The sequence below is a fragment of the Eumetopias jubatus genome, unplaced genomic scaffold, assembly GCF_037043125.1.
Source record: "Eumetopias jubatus isolate StellerSeaLion01/CBP00866 unplaced genomic scaffold, mEumJub1_p1.0 scaffold_14, whole genome shotgun sequence".
Classification (NCBI taxonomy): Eukaryota; Metazoa; Chordata; class Mammalia; order Carnivora; family Otariidae; genus Eumetopias; species Eumetopias jubatus.
Window position 1 is genome coordinate 86,867,973 of NW_028274820.1, and position 17,878 is coordinate 86,885,850.

Consider the following 17,878-nt stretch of genomic DNA (forward strand, 5'->3'; position numbering starts at 1 on the left):
GTCGTCGGGTACATGGTGATGCTATTAGCTAGTCTGTAGTTCAGGTTAGCCTGTTTTCCTGACATTGTCATTCAAAATTGCATGCCACAAGAGAGCGCGGTCAGGGAGGCTGCTGCTAATGTTGCCTGTACTAGGTCAGATCCCTGCTGGCCAAGCCGCCGCCTCGATTTCTCACCATGATTCATTCCATGGCATTTGTCACGGTGAGCAAATGAGAGAGGGGGCCTTTCATCTCTGTTCAGTCCTCCACTGGCCGTGCCCATTAATCATCCACAGCCACTTAAATCTCAAAGCCCCTTGACTCTCTGAACTGAATTCAGACTAACTCTTGGACTCCGCCTTTTTTTTTTTTTTTTTTGGTTTCCTAACAGTACACTGAAACTATTTTGTTAACTTTTAAAAAGGCCAGCTTCAAATGTCATCTTTGAAATCTATTATTTTTAAGCCAACAGCTTTGGTAATCGGAATGTCAGGTCTTAAAAGTGACCTCAGAGACGATCTAAGCCAGCAGTTCTGAACTTGGGGGTTAAAACCCTTGGAGGGTTCGTGGAAAGCCTTCGGGGACCCGTGGACCTCTAGAACACACTCAATTTTGTATGCATGTGCACTATTTTTCTTAAATGGGCGGGGACCACAGCTTTCATTAGCATCTTTAAAAAGGACCCCGATGGCGCCGACTTGCTTTAGAGATGAGAAAACCGGGCTCCTCAAAGTACAATGGTGAGACGGCTGGAATCAGACGTGGGTTGCCTGACTTTGAGGTCTTCGCACTATACAATATTGATCTTAAAAATCACACAGACTTTCACTTAAACCCAGTAACGCATGGGCTTGTGGCGGTCCTTCTGAAATCCCACTAATTTGATGATCAAGAAACAAGTACGAACCAGCAAGGACTGAGGGAACAAGCGTCACGGCAGCAGGTGAGAGCTGCCAAGGGAATCTGAGGGTGACAGCCATGTGGTGAATGCAGAGCAGAGAAAGCTGAAACCCAAGCCCCCAGAGAAGCAAGCCGCGCCGAACGGCAAGGCTCGGGAGCCAGCGTGGGGCTGAAAGCAGGACTGTGGAAGGCTCCGTGAAATCCACCCTCCTCCCCTCTCCAACACCAGTTCTGCTCTGCAGAGCTTGAACCGGAGCAGCCCTGGACTTAGGAATATCAGGCAGGGCCAAGGAAAGAACAGGGGCATTGCTACAAAGAAGGGCTAAATTTGAGTCCATATCCTGAACAATGGGACTCCCAGACCCTTTCCTCACTCAGTTCAGCCTCCGGGATCCAACAGCCAGGCTTGTCCCTCTGTGTTGGACTATGGTCAGTCAACTCGCCACCACCACCAGCTCACGTAAGGCTGGGAAGCACGTTCCCCAGAACCCCTCTCCCTGCACGGTTCCAGGCTCCAGTGTGCAGTAAGAGGAAGGTGCATAAGATTTGGGAGGCAGAAGGGACAGGAACCATTATTCCAGTGTTGGATGGGGGCAGGTTCATGGACGTCTCCCCACCAGCTCCCACTTTGCGGCCCCCTTTTGGTGGCTCCAGGTGGCAGCTTCTTGGACTTTTCCTGAGGCTGCCGGCCTTCCTCACCCCAGCACTGCAAGCTCAAGTCTTTGGTGACAATTTCACTGTCTAGCTGCAGCCTTCAAGACCCTCAGTCCCCCAGCACCCCCTCGCATTATGGAAGCCATCATAACCATATGAAACCATTTATTCTTGTAAACTTTGGAAAGACTCTGTTTGAGCCTGATACAACCTCCAGCAAGAGACTAAAGGATGATTCATCTCTGCAGAAACTAGACCAGACCAAGGGAGGAAAAAAAACCCCAAAACTTATGATGATATTGGGAATCCTCAATGAAACAGCTCAATCTCCACTCCATCACCCTGTATTAGCTTTCTACTGCCGCCATGACAAATGACTACAAACTGAGTGGCTTAAAGCAACACAGTTTTACTGTCTTACCATTCTGAAGGCCAGAAGTCGGATACAGGTCTCCCTGGGGTAAAACCTGGGTCCGCAGGGCCGTGTTCCCTTCTGGAGGTTCTAGGGGAGACTGCTTCCTTGCTTTTTGCAGCTTCTAGAGGCTGACTGTGTTCCTTGGCCAGCAACATTGCATTTCTTTGACCTTTCTTCCATAGTCACGTCTCCCTCTGACCACAGCTGGGAAAGGTACACTGCTTTTATGAAGGACTCGTGTGACTAGATTGATACTACCTGGGTAAGGCACGCTTCTCTCCCAGTCTCAGGATCCTTAACCAGAAACACCTGTGCAAAACCCCTTTTGCCATCTAAAGCATGTTGCCACAGATTCTGGGGATTGAGACGAGGGCATCTCTGGCGGGTCCTTATTTTGCCTACCCCACATCCTAAAATGAGGTCCAGGAGTTGGTAAGTCCTGACAAGGTATACAGATTTTCCAACAGTTTTAAGGCCCAGTCCGTAAGTATAAATGGACAGTCAAGAATCTACAGACGTTTGAGCAACCTTCTAACATGAAAGACAAAACTAAAACCGGGCACACAAAGAACCTAGAAGAAAGAGATAATGTCATGACCTGAAACCTTCAAAAAGAAAAAAAAAAAAAAGGATTTAACATCCTTAGAAACATTTCTGAGTCCTCAAAACAAAACAAAATGCCAAGAAAAACCTTTCAGATGTTAAAAATGTATTAGCAGAAATCAGAATTCAGTGTTAGGTTTTGGAAATAGCGGGGGGGAATCTTCCCAAAAAGTAGGACAAGATCAAACAATGAAAAACTGGGAAGGAAACAAACGAGAAGACTCACAGCGTTATCCTGGGGGGGGCCGATGTGCGAGAAATCAGAGTTCTAGAAAGGGGGGAGAGTGAGAACGAGGGAGGAGGATTACCTAAGCCGTAACAGGGGGCTATTTTCTAGGATTAAAGACATAAGCCTCGGGCGCCTGGGTGGCTCAGTCGGTTAAGCGACTGCCTTCGGCTCAGGTCATGCTCCTGGAGTGCCGGGATCGAGTCCCGCATCGGGCTCCCTGCTCAGCAGGGAGTCTGCTTCTCCCTCTGACCCTCTTCCCTCTCGTGCTTTCTATCTCTCATTCTCTCTCTCTCTCAAATAAATAAATAAAATCTTTAAAAAAAAAAAATAAAGACGTAAGCCTCCAGAATGAAAGGGACACTAAACCCTTGGCCACATAAACGAAGACACCCTCTATCCTGGCACGTGACTGTGACATTTAAACTCAAGGAATAAACGGACTGTTCTAAAACTTCTGGGGGAAAAAAGAGTCAGAAATCAGCACTGTCTCAGACTTCTCAACAGCACTGGGAGTCAGAAATGGACATTATAGTTCTGTAGTAAAGAACTGGCATTAAGTAAGTACATGGAAAATTAAGCAAATTTAAAAAAAGTAAATTATTAATTGTGTAATTTAAAAAGTTTTAAAAGGAAATGTCTAACTATCGCTACCCGGTCAACAGGATTGTTACAACTACCAACACTGATTCTTGACTTAACCAAAAATCATGCTGTAGCTAAGTCCTGAAAGCGGACGGAGTAGGAGGCATAGGAGTGGTGGTGTTAAGAGCCAAATCCTCATTTCCATAGTAGAAAAGTAAAATAAGGTCAAAACCAAGAAATAGCAATACGAACATTTTGCATGGAGGAAACCAGAGAAACCGATAAATGGGCTGAGAGGCGCTGCTTTGAGGGTGGGCAGAGGGCAGCCCTTCATTGTTGTAGGACTTGGTGCTGCTGATTCGTTGGTCTACGCACAAAGGACAGTGACGGAAATAAAAACGTAAACAAGAACCCAGATGCCCATCAAACAGGTGGGTGGATGAACAAACTGTGATCCACCCACATAACTGGATAGGATTCAGCCTTAAAAAGGAATTTAGTGCGGACGCATGCTACAACATGGATGAACCTTGACAACATTATGCCAAGTGAGACTCCAATCACGAAAATCCACCTATTGTGCGATTCCATTGTATGAATGTCTAGAATAGGCAAATGCACAGAAAGCAGATGAGCGGGTGCCAGGAGCGAGGAGGAGGGGTGAATGAGGAGGTGTTCACTTCATGGCTATGGGGCTTCTTTTGGGGGTGATGGAAATGTTCTGGAATTAGTTGTGACGGTGGCACAAGGTCATGAATGTCCTAAAAGCCACTGAATTGTATACTTTAAAATGGTTGAAATGGTGAATTTTGTTATGTGAATTTTACCTCAGTAATAAAAAAAATAAGGAACACAGTGTAATGGATTCTATCCTAGCATACAAATTCTATTTCATTTTTGCCTAAATGAGAATTGTTTACGAAGTCTCTACATGTTTATACATTCTTTGGTTTTAGTAAACACAGGACAATGAATCAAACTGAAGCCTTTGATGATTTATGGTTTCCACAGTACCTGCGGATCAGTCATCATTTTGATAAGCCAAGATTATATATTTCAGGCACAATAGGCAGAAATGAATTATGTACTAACCTCAAATGTAGTATTAGAAATATTTATGCGTGTTCTTCAGTAAACCTAACAGCTTGCTTTCTTGTAATCTGACACTTTCCTTTCAAAGTTGAGAAATGCCGAAAATTTAATGAATTCAGAGTTCTGGGAAGTAGTATGTTGTAATGAGGTTACATTGTTTTGTTTTTTCCCAATTATATTTCATTTCTCTCTCCTTTGGCACCCTCTTCTTCTGCAACCTTTTCTACTGTTTTTCTCAGTAGTCAATTATTGAAAATCAGTGAGTCTTTCTGGCAATGGAGAAGAGCTGGACCCAAGTCAAGCCTAGAAGCAAACTTCGGCTACTAAGATTTGGGGTCTCATGTGTGCATTAATTTCCAGAGTTCAGATCTATTTTTTTTATGACTTATTTGGGTTCTTTGGTGGGTCACCAAGGAGATTTTTAAAGTCCTGTCTTGCTTAATGGCTTTTTAGGATCTACACAAAGCTTAGCTAAAGTCACCTGATTTTCTCATTATACACCCTGTTAAATTCAACCAGGAGATTATATGTAGAAGTAAGATGTCCTTTCTCTTTCAAACATCACTCATTTTTTCCTAAAAGCCTTACTTTTATATGATTTGTTAAGGATCACCTGGAAATGCTGCAAAATAATGCAGCTCAATGTTTAAGCAATTAGGGAATAGAAATTTTTATTACCCTTTTACAGTTTTATTTACAAAATATTTACAAAGATTAAGCATTTGTAGCACATGATTAATTCGTTGTAAAATTCTGGTAATACAAACTGATACTAAAGGAAAACCCAAGAAGACTAAGTGACTTGGCCAGGATCACACTGCATAGGAATCAAGAAAAAAGGAAATCATTTCTCTTAGATGGATAGTTTTCATTTACTTATAAGAAAATTAAGTAATTACATATTATATAAATAAAAATTAATTTGTACCAACATGATAATGCAAAATAACTGCTGGCAAATCTCATATATGATATTCTTATTAAATGAAAATCCAAGTTTTAGTTTATTAAAAGAGCATTGTTCCTTTTTAGTAAGGCAGACTTGACATTTAGAAGTATTTCTGACTTGTTAGGGTCTTACCATTTTTTATTTGCAGCCACTCCCACCTCCCCCTCAGTGATTTCACATAATAGATTTTTTAAAAAGATTTTATTTATTTATTTATTTAGAAAGTGTGTACATGTGAACAGGGGGAGAGGCAGAGGGAGATGGAGAGAGAGAATCTCAAGCACACTCCCCAATGAGCATGGAGCCTGACACAGTGCTCAATCTCACAACTCTGAGACCATGACCTGAGCAGAAACCAAGGGTCAGATGCTTAACCAACTGAGCCACCCAGCTGTTCCTAGACATTTTTTATTAAGTTAATATAATGGTTATTTTTCCTAATAATTATAAACAAGACTCCTAATTAAAGATCTTGCTAATGTTCCTTTATTATCTGTAAGTAGATCTCCCAGATTTTAGCAAATATATATGCATTTCTTCTCTCTACACACACGCACACACATGCAGAGTTATGAGGCATGGTATCTACTAGGCTATTAAAATATGATACCAATCCTGGAATAGAAAAAGGACATCAGTGGAAAAACTAGTCAGATGTGAATAAAGTCTGAAATTCAGTCACCAGTAAAGTGCTAATGTTGGTTTCTTAGTACTGACAAATGTACCATGGTTATGTAAGATATTAATAATAGAGGAAACTGGATGAGGGACAGAAGACAACTCTATTATCTGTGCAACCTTTCTGTAAATCTAAAGTGATTCTCCAACAAAATCTTTATCTAAAAACATATTAGGTACCATAAGCAGGAAGTCTGAGCCTAGATAAGAGTACTACCAGCTGTTAAGAGTCAGCTATTGCTGCATAACAAGTAACCCCCGAATGTAGTGGTTTAAAATAATAAGCATGTATTATGTAACAATTCCTGTGGGTCCTCTAGTTCAGGGTCTTTCAGGGTTGCAGTCAAGGTGTTGGCTGGAGCTGCAGTCATCCCCACACTTGTCGAGAGAGGATTCATTTCCAAGCTCATGTGGCTCTAGGCAGGCCTCAGGTCACCATGAGCTGCTGCCTGAAGACATTTGTTCCTTTCTACCTGGGTCTCTCCACTGGGCAGCTCCTGACATGGGCAGGTGACTTTCCTTAGAGAAACAGAGCGAGCCAGCATGAGTGAACACAAAAGCACGACAGGATCAGCCCATTCATAACCTAATCTTGGAAGTGATGCCTCACCTTAGCCATATTCTAGCCAAGAGAAGTCAGTCACTTGGTCCAGCCCCTGCTCCACTGGAGGGCGTGAACACCAGCAGGTGGGGATCAGTGGGGGCCATCACCCAGATGAGCACGCCCATCATTACATCAACCACTATGAAGAGAACAGTACTCATTAAGGTCACAGGCACAGGAATCAAGAGAGATCTGGGTTCATACACCTGCCTGAAAACTTGATAGTTACATGATCTGGGACAAGTTACTTTGTTCTTTGTGGTTTGTTTTCTCATCTGCAAAATGGGAATGATGATAATTATAATACCTACTTCCCATAAATAAATATACCTACCTTTACTCTATTTTGAAAGTTAGAGTAAATTAGATAACTCATGTAAAATGCTCAGCAAGTGATTGGCACAAAATAAGAGCTCGGTGTCAGACACTATCATCATGATGATTGTTAATGATCCGATTTAGAATGCAAATCGCATGTAGACAAGCTGTGAAACCCTAGGCAAGTGACTTAACTTTTCTGTGCTTCTACTTCCTCATCTATGACCTGGGGAAAATACTACCCACCTGGCAGGACTGCTGGGCAGTTGGCACGTCGTAAGCTGTAAATTATTATTTTTAATGGATGCAGTCTGCTCAGCAAACATTCACTGCCTGTTAGAGTTAGGGCACATCTGTTTTCATGGCTTTGCTATTCTCTAAAACAGAGACAAACATCCTTCCATAATAACTATTCTCCCCAAGGCTAACTCATTAAATATATCAATTCCTAATACTTATGCACAGAAGAAGAAAAAAAACCACGTGGCTAATCCATAATGGAACATACATCAAAATCATATTTAAAAGTTTTAGAAAAGGATACATGCCCTTTGAAGCAGATTTATTGTCCTCCACTTAAATTTAGGTCATCCTGGAGAGTAATTTTCATTCCCCGTGCATTTGGCAAATGAAAATGGGAGAGAAACCCTGAATTGGCTGAACAGAGGAAACACAGCCCAGAAGGAACATTTGCTACAGAAGATCCTGCACGCATATGTGAGTGTGAACTGAATGTACAGAGTGTGAATTAGCTCCTGCCCCTCTCAAATGCGAGGATCTTACAGGCGGGCAGAGAAGATGGGGAAGTGAGTAAGTGATCACAGGACCACATGGAGTGCGCCATCAGGTTCTAAAGGACAGAGAAGAAAACCTCTGCCAGTGTTCTAAGCCTCAAAGTGCAAGACCAACTGAAGGCCTCACAGACATGCACACACATGAGCCAGGGTTTAAAGAATTAGCTGGAGCGCCCAGGCCGGGGGGGGGGGGGGCGGTGGTGGAGGAGGAGGAGGAGGAGGGGAGGGCCAGGCAGACGAAACAGGGTACATACAAGCTTGGAAATGTGGAGGTACCTGGAGGGGCAGCAGCATCAAGGGGCTGGGTGAGCTCAGGAAACAGGCTGGGAGACGAGTGTGTATCATGAAGGATGGAGAAGGAACAAGGTCACACTCGTGCTTCAGAAAGATAATTGGTGTTAACACAAAAAACAGGACTGAAGGTGGGAGGTGGGACAAGAAAGCCACCGAGGAGGCTCAAGGGTGGATTATAGAGCGGAGGAAGAACGGCCACAGGACTTGGTGAGGTAGGTGTCCCGCGGCAGCAGGGGTAAGGGCGCGAGAACCGTCCTACAAGTCTGCGGTGTCCAACCTTAACCGTGGGATAGAGCAGGGGGAGCTGGCGTGGGGGGTGGGGTGGGGAAGAGAATGGGCACAGCTTTGGCATATTAAATTGAGCCAGGTTTAGAATAGCTGGTAGAACTATCTAGGAGCCACTGACAATATGGCAATGAAGAGTTCTGGAAAACTATCTGTACCTAGAGCTCCAGTTCAGGGGGAATCAGTACCTTGCGGGTGTATCTGGAACCAGGGGAGTGAGCAAGACCAGTCAGGGACAACAGAGCCAGGGAGGAAAGCACCCGAGAGGGTTTGGGGGAAATAGTAACCACAGGACAGCAAAATCAGAAGTGACATGGCCTCATTTGATGTGGGTGGTAGACAGAAAGTTTTGGCTGCCAATTCCAAGTGTTTTCCCAGACAAAGAAGAAGGAGGTCAACAGGAGGAAGGGGGTGTTAGAAGGGTAGGGAAGGTAGAGAGGCCTGAGCTTTGCTGAGCAGCGTAGAGATCACTTGTTAGGCCAGGTAGCTTCTCCAGGAAAGCGAGAGAATGGGGGTACAAGGCCTGGCATTGCACCAGGGGCCCCCACCCGGGTGTCTGGGATGCCGTGGGGAGACACAGGGTGGCAACAGCAGGCTGACCTTTGGGCTAGATCAGGACCTGTGGGAAGTGGCATGGATGACACCTGGGAGCTCATTCTGAAGCCTTTTCTCCCCGCCTCGTTTGGTTCTAGAAAACCAGTGCTATTTTTGACCTCACCACTTCCCTTCCACGGTAAGAAGGTATAATTTAGGAAAATAGTTCAAATAGAACCTCTGGCTTTCTTTACCTTGTTCTCTGGTGGAACTGAGCCGTATTAACTTAGTTCTGTCCTAGACACAGAAACCTAGTTACCTGTACCATTTTTCTTCACGTGCCTTGTTAGACTGAACTTCTAGCCGGCTTGAGCCTGGCACTGCCTTTTACGAAAGTGACCTGGTTAACCATGGAATGAGCTCACCGCCAGACACGAGAGGGTTTGCAGATGAGGTCACGCACACACGTGTCCCACTAGGAACAGAATTTACTCCTTCGATGCTCCTTTCAAATGACCCGAGGCAGTCTTTGATTTTATCCATTTTTTTCTAGGTATCTAGCATCCAAACAAAAAATCCTCAGAAATTCTGTGGAGTTTTCTCTAAAATAAAACTACTGGCCACCTGCTAACAGTTAATCAGTTATCAGCGTTATAATGCACACAATTCAGGACAGTGAGAGTCAAGTAAAAACTAAAGTGCTACTTTGGTATTTACTGCTCCGTATTTCCATTTTCTCGGTTCTTATTCGTGGCCCCAAAGGTCACCGACATATTTTCTCTCCTTTCGTCAGCTGCACGGTGCTCTTCCCCAATCATTATAACCGATTTCAGATGGTGCTAGAAAATTATATTGACTCTGAACACCAAAAGAAATCAGTCATCCTCTAAGGGGTCACAGGACGACGTGAGGGTCGGGAGGGACCCAGGAGTGATAAATCCACCGTACGTTTGGCCCTTTAACCCTCACACGATGGAGTCTGTCCTGCAGAAGGATTATCACACAAAACAAGTATGCAGTTCTAATAACAAAGACATCCCTATAACAAGCTTGTTAAATGTGACCACGGTTGGCAGGGTAAGGAGCACGTCAGCTGCGTCAGGCCGACTCTGGCCGTCTGCGCTTTGCTTTCAGATACTCTGGGGCTGTCCCATTCATTCCTTTCACCACTAGCAGTGCCGCTGGTCTCCCCCAAGAACACTGATTTCAAATGGTGCTAGACAATCACTATTTAAATCTAAACCACCATATGAAACCAGCTTCCTGGAGAAGCTTTATCATCTACTTTTCCTTCAGAATGCTCTAACAGGCTCAAGACAACCTAGAAAGGAAAAAGTTGAAATGTGGCTGTGGCCATTTCACTCTATGGTCTGAAAAGAGCTTTCGTGAACCACGTACGCATACACTGTTACCACCAAATCTGTGGTTGGGGGTCGGGGGGACACGCCTGTGACTCTTTATGCCCGGCCTGCCCAGATGCAGGCTCCGTTTTGTCACTCAGAGGCAGTGGCACACGTCAACCCCTTTACTCCTGATGGGAAGTCAAGGGTGAGCCTTTACTTGGGTGAAGAAGCAGAGCCCCTCCTGGCATCAAAGTATCCAGGGGCAGGATCTCAAGGACGTGGTGCTGATGATGAACCTGACCGTGTACATAGAAAGCGCACACAATAAACAGGTGCTCTGGGAGAAGCTGGAGAAAACACTTTCCTAATAAACCTTACTTTCTCTTTGGGATAGTTTTGATTCAAAAGCTTACTCTAATTTTAGGGTCCAAGGAGGACAACGGACTAGCTCAGAGGCAAAGTCACAGTCAATGGTCCTAAGGTTTTTTGCCAGAACGGAATTCCTTCAATCACACCTATGAGTTAAAGATTTCTGTTAGCTTTACTTAAGATTCTCCTCCCCTACAACCCAGAAGTCAGGCTTTGACCTCTCAATTTTCCTTGGCAGATTATTTTTTGCTGGTTTTCTCCTTCCCACTATGGTTCCTTGTATCCTTTTATTAGGAAGACTGTTGCCACCCCCGCAGTGTTCTAAGAACCCAAGAAGATACTTCATGCATCCAGGCCACGGGCCACCTAACAGGATAGGCATTCTTTTTTTTTTTTTAAACTGTTATGAAAAGTTTCAGACATACATTAAATTAGAATGACAATAAAATGACTTCCTGAATTCATCAACTGCTGTTCATTTTTGCCATTTTTGCTTTAGCTATGCTACGTGTATGTAAGAACTGTGCATATTTCTTTGCCGGATTGTTTGAAAGTAAGTTGACAACCATCCCAACACTCTGCTCCTAACTTGTTGAGCAGGTCTAAAAACACGAAGTCATTCTTCTACATAATTATAATACCTTTACCATACCTAAGAAAATGAACAATTTTTAGTATCCTTTAGTACCCAGGCCATATGCAACTTTTCCCATCAGCCCAGATCCCATCAGGGTTCACTCACTCAGACTCTTTTTAACCTAAAATGCTCCCCACACCTTTCCTTGGTTTTATCATGACAGCATCGCCTTGTGAAGATGGGTTCTAATCCTGGTGGCACCATTAGCTGAGTCTGTTTTCTTGGCTTAAATAAATTCACCAACCTTCAAGCTTCTCCTTTTGACTTTCCTCATGCATCATCCTCATTTGTCATCTGCAATGAGTATGGGAAAAGCAGCCAATTACAATGTGCCTATGGTTGATGGTTTCAAGTGGGTTCAGCAGGTGCCAAGTCAGGAGGGGCAGGGGGCTTGGCTTAGATCTGACCAACGTTCTTACCCCTTACAGGTAAGGCCGGTTATCTCTTCCTAAGGAGATCCCAACACAACCTCCTCCTTCTTTAGGGAAAAGCATCCACTGAACAGGATGCTCAGGATGCTCCTGTTCCTGGGCTGGTTTTCTCATCCTCAGTAAGTAAGGGAATGACACCATGGGCTTACAAGGATGTGGAGCAATCACCGCAGCAAAGATGCAATAGCCCACTGACAGTGAAGGAATGCATCTACTCTGTGAAGTGACAGTCACCCGTTTCAACCTGTTTCAACCAGTCAATTCAAGCATTTAAACTTAAAAAAGTCCCAAGACAGAAGAATCCCTGCAACCCTTCAATAACTATTTCTTGAATTTTGTGACTCATTTAGGGATCCACCGCATCCCTCTGTGTGTGCTATTATAATTCATAAGATCAGTACTGAAGAGTGCAAGGTGCAGTCAGATTATTCTCATCAGTTTAAAAAATCCAAAATCCAAACAGAAAGGTCTGATTACTATTATTATTATTATTATTTTTTTTTTTTACAAATGACTAGTCACAACTTTTGCCTACTACCAGTTAGAAGTGTTTTTCAAGTGACTGGCACTTCAGTTATGGGGACAATTTTTCCTAAAGCATGAATTTCTTCCTTTTACTTATGTCTGATAAGATCATACATACCTCTCACCTCAAATGCACGTCACACTCATACATACACATATGTACTCCACACACAACCGTTGGGTTTGGCTCCCTTAGCGGAAACAGATACCGTACATTTTCTGCATTCTACCTTATGCCTGCTTTTCAAAACACTCAGCAGAAGAGCGAAGGTGGATATGCTCTCTTGCCTCCAGTTCTTTCTCTTCCTGTGAGCGGTCTGACAAGGCGTTTTCAGCAGACAGAACTTGAGCATACTTCTCTGCAGTTTTTAAGCCCTTGGGGAGAAACTGAGGTACCGAGCTGGTGACTCAAAAATGACTGAGAACACGCTGAAATAGAGGTCTTGAGTTCAGGCCTCTGTTTTCACATCGTCTTCTAAAGCACGAGGCCAGTTTCTTGAAAATAAGTCTACGTGAGGAGACTGGTGACCCAAATAACTCGGGGGAAAAGTCCCACTGTTCCCTCGTAGGAGATGAAAATGAGTAAGTTGATAAATCAATGGGCTCCTTCATTCTCCTTCCAGTACGTGCACAGTGAAAACAGGATGACAGCGACCGGCTCCTTAACTTGGGTGAAGAAGTATCTGCTTACTTTGTTGAGTCTTTCAGCGACATTCAACGACCAGGAAGGACAGCTGTCTATGAACAGGGCAGGCTTCCATTCCTCCGTGTCCTCCAATCTCCAACAATCAACCTGATTGCTCTGTATTTTTAGGCCAGGATGCAGGGAGGGCTGAATTTCTGTAACTCGGGGTGTTTCTATTTTAACTATCAACAATTTTAAGGTCCTGTACCTTTTGAAAGGAGTGTTATTTTTTGGCCAGTTCTTTCTCACACACAGAACACACCCCTAGAATTGTTCAACCCTCCATCTCTAGCATTAACATAATCACCTTTCAAGAACAAAAATCCTTCCTTGGCATCTCTTGGCCCACAGGCCCTGAGAATGGGTCTCCATTTCAAAATCCAGTCTGTACCAGCATACTTCATGCTGTTTTTGAGCAAGCTTGCCCCTTTGTATTTTTCCTTCCAAATCTGATAGGAAAGTTGGAGCCTGAAACATGAATCCGTAAACCGCACCGCGAGCTCCTGTGTGGCAAAAACGGAACCGAGCAAGCACATTGTTTTCACTCAAGTGGAATGCCAGTCCATTCTTGCATGAGCAAGCTGGATTAAGAGAACCTCCCCGGAGGCTCGAGGATTGCACAAGAAGACTGTATCTGCCTAGGACACTTCTTTAAGAATGCGGCTTCAAAATGTTGTGGACATCAGGACACGACAGTCCTAACTTGAGGACTTAGGCCAGACTGGAAAGGTGTATCTGGGTCATTCAGTTCTAAGTCATTCTCTTGTTGACTTGCGCGCCTTTAAAGAATGCTTTCTTGCAAGAAGCAGACAAGTGAGTGGTGCAGGCAGGATCTGGGGCTGTGGTTCTAGGCTGAAGTCCTGGCTGTGCTGTTTATGAACGATGGGGTCTTGGGCAATCCTTGAATTTTTCTGAGCCTCGGTATCCTGAGCTAGAGAATGGAGATATGCTTTCGTATGCTGGAGTGGTTATGAGGGTCATAGGGAATTCAGTACATGGAAACAGTCGATGATTTTTAAAGCACTACACACATATTTATCATTTTATAAGATGGGTGAGAACTCTGGAGTGCCTTTCCAGGGTAAAGGCCGAAATAACCTCAGAAGTAGATGGGAAGGCATTCTGAAAAATGATAGCTTCCATTTTTGGAACACCTCCTCTGTGCCAAGCACCACACTTTGTGCTTTCTGTGCATTTTCTCAACATTCGCAACCACTGAACGAGGCTGATGGTATCTCCCTTTTCCAGGTGAGGGAACAGAGATTTAGAGAGGGCACGTGACTTGCTCTTGGTCACAAAGCTTATGAATGGCAAATCCAAACCCCAATTTGCCCGATTCCAAGCCCTGGCTTTTAGCCACCATTCTTTCCTGCTCAGTGCTTTACAGACGCTGTCCCGGCTCATCTTCCATGGCCGCCTGGACCTCTGAGCACACACTGGCTCCAAGTTTCAGGGTTTCATCAACGAGCACATGAGCAAATCAGTCAAACCAGCGCTGGTCCCGATTAGCAGAAGTAGCACCAAACAGCCCACCAACAGGGAGGAGAACACTTGGAAACGCAAAAGACCTGGCTAGCACTGCAGGGCCCGGGGGGTTGGTGGGGGGGGCGGCGGGCCGGGACCTTAGGCCACATTTCTGACTTGCAGTGTGGCCTGGAGCAAGTCACACATTCTCGGAAGCTTTGTTTTCTCATTTATCTCAAGGAAGCTCAAGTTAGAAGAGCACGTTGGGCGAGTCCAACAGATCCTGCATGCGATTATGATAGGGCTAAAATACGGTCTCCAAAATACAGCCCAGCCGTTTCTCCTTCTGCGGTTCCCATTTCTGCCAGGCAGCGGGGTGGGAGGGGCCGTGTAGGCTTCTTGATCGGGTGTCAAGCTCTGCAACTAGCTAGCTCCCCGCACCGCCTTGGGTGCGTTACTCTGACCCTGGGCCTCCGTCCTCCTCACCTGTCGCATCTGGGTAACAGCAGTACCTGCTGCACAAAGCTGTGCGAACTAAGATACAGAAGGAAAAGCAACTTGAGTTAGAAAAAGCACACGGTAAACATCCAGTAAATGATGCTATGATGCCAGAAATAAGAAATCACTCTTCCTTTGGCACATAGTAAGCAAAGATGTGTCTAAGAGATCTGCTACAGTTTGTAATGACAGGGCTCACAGACCTGGCTTGCATCCGTTTTGCTGTACGTGGATGCATTCCAGAGTAGCTAGCTACAGAGGTGCTGGGAGAATACTCAAACCTGAAAAAAAGCCCTGGCATGTCCAGAATGGCATCTCCAGCTGAATTAACTGAAATGAGTATTTTTAATATTTTCTAACTTCTTTTCCTCTTCCCATTCTCAGACCCGAATATGGGATCAATACCCTTGCTTTTAAGCAGGAGTTCATATTACAGACTTTTTCCAACAGTAAATCGGGAGCTGAGTGCTTAAGAGAAAAAGGAATAGAGATCAAACGCTGATGACCATTTAAAACGATTTTACTGGGGAATCATCCAGGAACAAAATAAAACAGAACTCCCTTAAAGTTGATTTATGAGCACAAGCCTCTACTTACACAGGGACGTAAATGCAATCTGTTGACAGATATTTTCCAGACACAGAAATCCTCAGGAGGCATTTGTTCAGGAGATCGGCACCTGGAATTTAAATGACAGTGTGAACCCTTAGGAAATATCCCAGATTAACAGAGGAAGTAAAAGTCAGTTGTTTGGGGCGCCTGGGTGGCTCAGTTAGTTAAGTGACTGCCTTCGGCTCAGGTCATGATCCCAGGGTCCTGGGATCAAGCCCCGCATCGGGCTCCCTGCTTAGCAGAAAGCCTGCTTCTCCCTTTCCCTCGCCTGCCCCTCTGCCTACCTGTGCTCTCTGTCATCAAATAAATAAAAAATATCCTAAAAAAAAAAAAAGTCAGTTGTTTTCTCTTATTGCTCCCACCAATATTTTTAAAGAGATGAACTTTAAAAACGAGAAGTAAACAGCACCTTCTCTTTCCTGCTTAAGACACAGAGGTTGGGGAAGTTCCTGTGCCGTGAGGGGCCTCAGGCTGGTGTTCTCTCTGTCCCGGGGTGGCCGCTGCTATGGAAACCGTCTGCCGGCACGAAGCCATGCATTTCGCAGACTGTCAGCGTTTGCTCAGCGAGACGTCATACAAAATAATATATGGTATAAGCCTCTAATTCCAATCACAGGAGAAGGCATAAGAGCACCCTGCCCAGCAGACTTTCTATTTTACAAGTGGACTCTGCAACCTCACGCAGCACAGCACAGTCTCCAGAAGGCCAGCAGAGGGCAGCACTAGCCTGGAAGTACCACCCCACGGCTTCAGAGGCCGCTGGAGGGCAATTTAGAACTGAAACCGCAAGACTTTCTCCCCTCCGTGGTCTGACTTTAAAGCTGGAATGCACCTCTCACCACATCACAGGAGAGGAAGCCCATCAGAGATCTTCGCTTCTGAAAGCCAGTCGTTCAAGGGCACTTTAGTCTTCTGACATGGGACCTGCCACAGCAAAGGGTGGGGGGTGGGGAGTGCCTTTGTAAGAGCTCTAAGGAGGGATCCTCACGAGGGGCTTATGTCCCACAAGCTCACACTGCACCCTGCGAGAGGCACGGTGACTCAGCAGTGTGAAGAAGAGAAGTCTCGTCAAGCTACCACCTATTGCAATGTCTAAGTTAATGATTACACCTCCACAGAGGAGCTTAAACATAGCTGGGGCCACAGAGCAGGCCGCGCTTATCTGCGGCTGGGGTGATACGGCCTGGGTCCAGGCATCAGAGCCAAAGGGGGGAAGGAAACCCACTGTGGTTTACAGGTGTGCTCTTTAAGCTGAGTGTTCCCGAACATGTTCTCTAAGTGACTGCCCGTGCACTTGAAGGTGCCACCCAAACAGGGACCTGTTATGTGGGAGCATTCTTGAGAGCTGGGACTGAAATTCAAGGAGGTCCTGACAAGAGGAATGGTCGAGAGAAACCGTAGTTATATTCAATACTGTCCTGCAACAGGAAAACGAATCTAAAAAAATTCAACTGGAGAAGTACAAACGAGAAGGAAGATCTGTCAGGGTAAACATAAAATTCAAACCATGTGGACTACTAGATCACACATGATTCTGAAGTATTTAAATACTGCTGTAAAATAACAGCGCGTTTCTACAATTGTCCGATGACAGAAATGAGGACAGGACCCCAAATCAGAGAGGGGCGCTTTCCCTTTTTCAACAGTAACAGAGATGCGGGCCAGACTGTGAGGAATGCCAGGCTGCTGGTTTTCTGGGACTTTTCACTATTTGGAAAAGCATTTGGAATAGTTCGTTCGAGCTTCTGAGAAGTCCTGCTTTAACTGACCTTGTCCTATAAATGCACATGATAAGGCCTGATTCTGAGCGCCCACCCCTGCCAGGCCTCCTCTGGGAGCACTGCACCTGCGGCCTCCTCAGGTTCAGATGTCTGTGCCTTATTTACAGATGGGGAGACCAGAGCACAGAAAGGTTTGGTTAAGAACACTGTAGAGGAGTTAGCGATAAGGCTTCTCAGCTACGAGGATAGGAGTTTGATAAATGCATTTTCAGCTTCCCTCTAGCACCTCTGCCTCCCCTCCCCTTATAAGCACTGGAAATCTGTGCCTTCCACAGTGGTTCTTGGTGGTTCTAATCTAAGTGCAGGGCTGAGGCCTGTACCAAACCCAGCCCCTTATCCCCACAGAGGAGAGCAGCAGCCAACGAGCACGCTTACCACTGGGATTCCTGCAGCTTTCTTGAAAGGGAGTCAAAGGTCAACCTGCCTCTTCAACAGGACAGCCTTCGTCCCAGAGGGCCCCCAAAAGAGTCATCCCCCTAAACCTGTAAGGTCTTAGAAGCAGACCTCTATCAATCCCTGCTTAGAATCAAACCTACCCCAGTAAACATCTTTCCCTTATCTTTGCCTTTCCTCACCAGCCCCTGCTTGTCTGAGTTAATGACGCTGAGTTAATACACGCTGC

At 45.1% G+C, this 17,878-nt stretch overlaps 1 protein-coding gene across 9 annotated transcripts in view; it reads right to left on the bottom strand.

Moving 5' to 3' along the window:
• Window positions 1-5,477: 5,477 nt before the first annotated feature.
• The window catches only part of LOC148162538 (uncharacterized), a 212,497-nt gene continuing 200,096 nt past the window's right edge, over window positions 5,478-17,878 (bottom strand). For 7 of the 9 annotated variants that reach the window (XM_088018642.1, XM_088018640.1, XM_088018641.1 and 4 more), the window contains 2 exons: window positions 15,461-15,542; window positions 14,548-14,899 (listed from right to left, as the gene is read on the bottom strand). In XM_088018642.1, coding sequence (XP_087874768.1) covers window positions 14,789-14,899; window positions 15,461-15,542 — 193 coding nt within the window. In that variant the 3' untranslated portion in view covers window positions 14,548-14,788. Of the gene's footprint in view, window positions 6,602-6,692; window positions 6,826-11,354; window positions 11,555-14,547; window positions 14,900-15,460; window positions 15,543-17,878 lie in introns of those variants that run through there. The other 2 variants (XR_015766798.1, XM_088018644.1) reach the window with 2 other exon arrangements.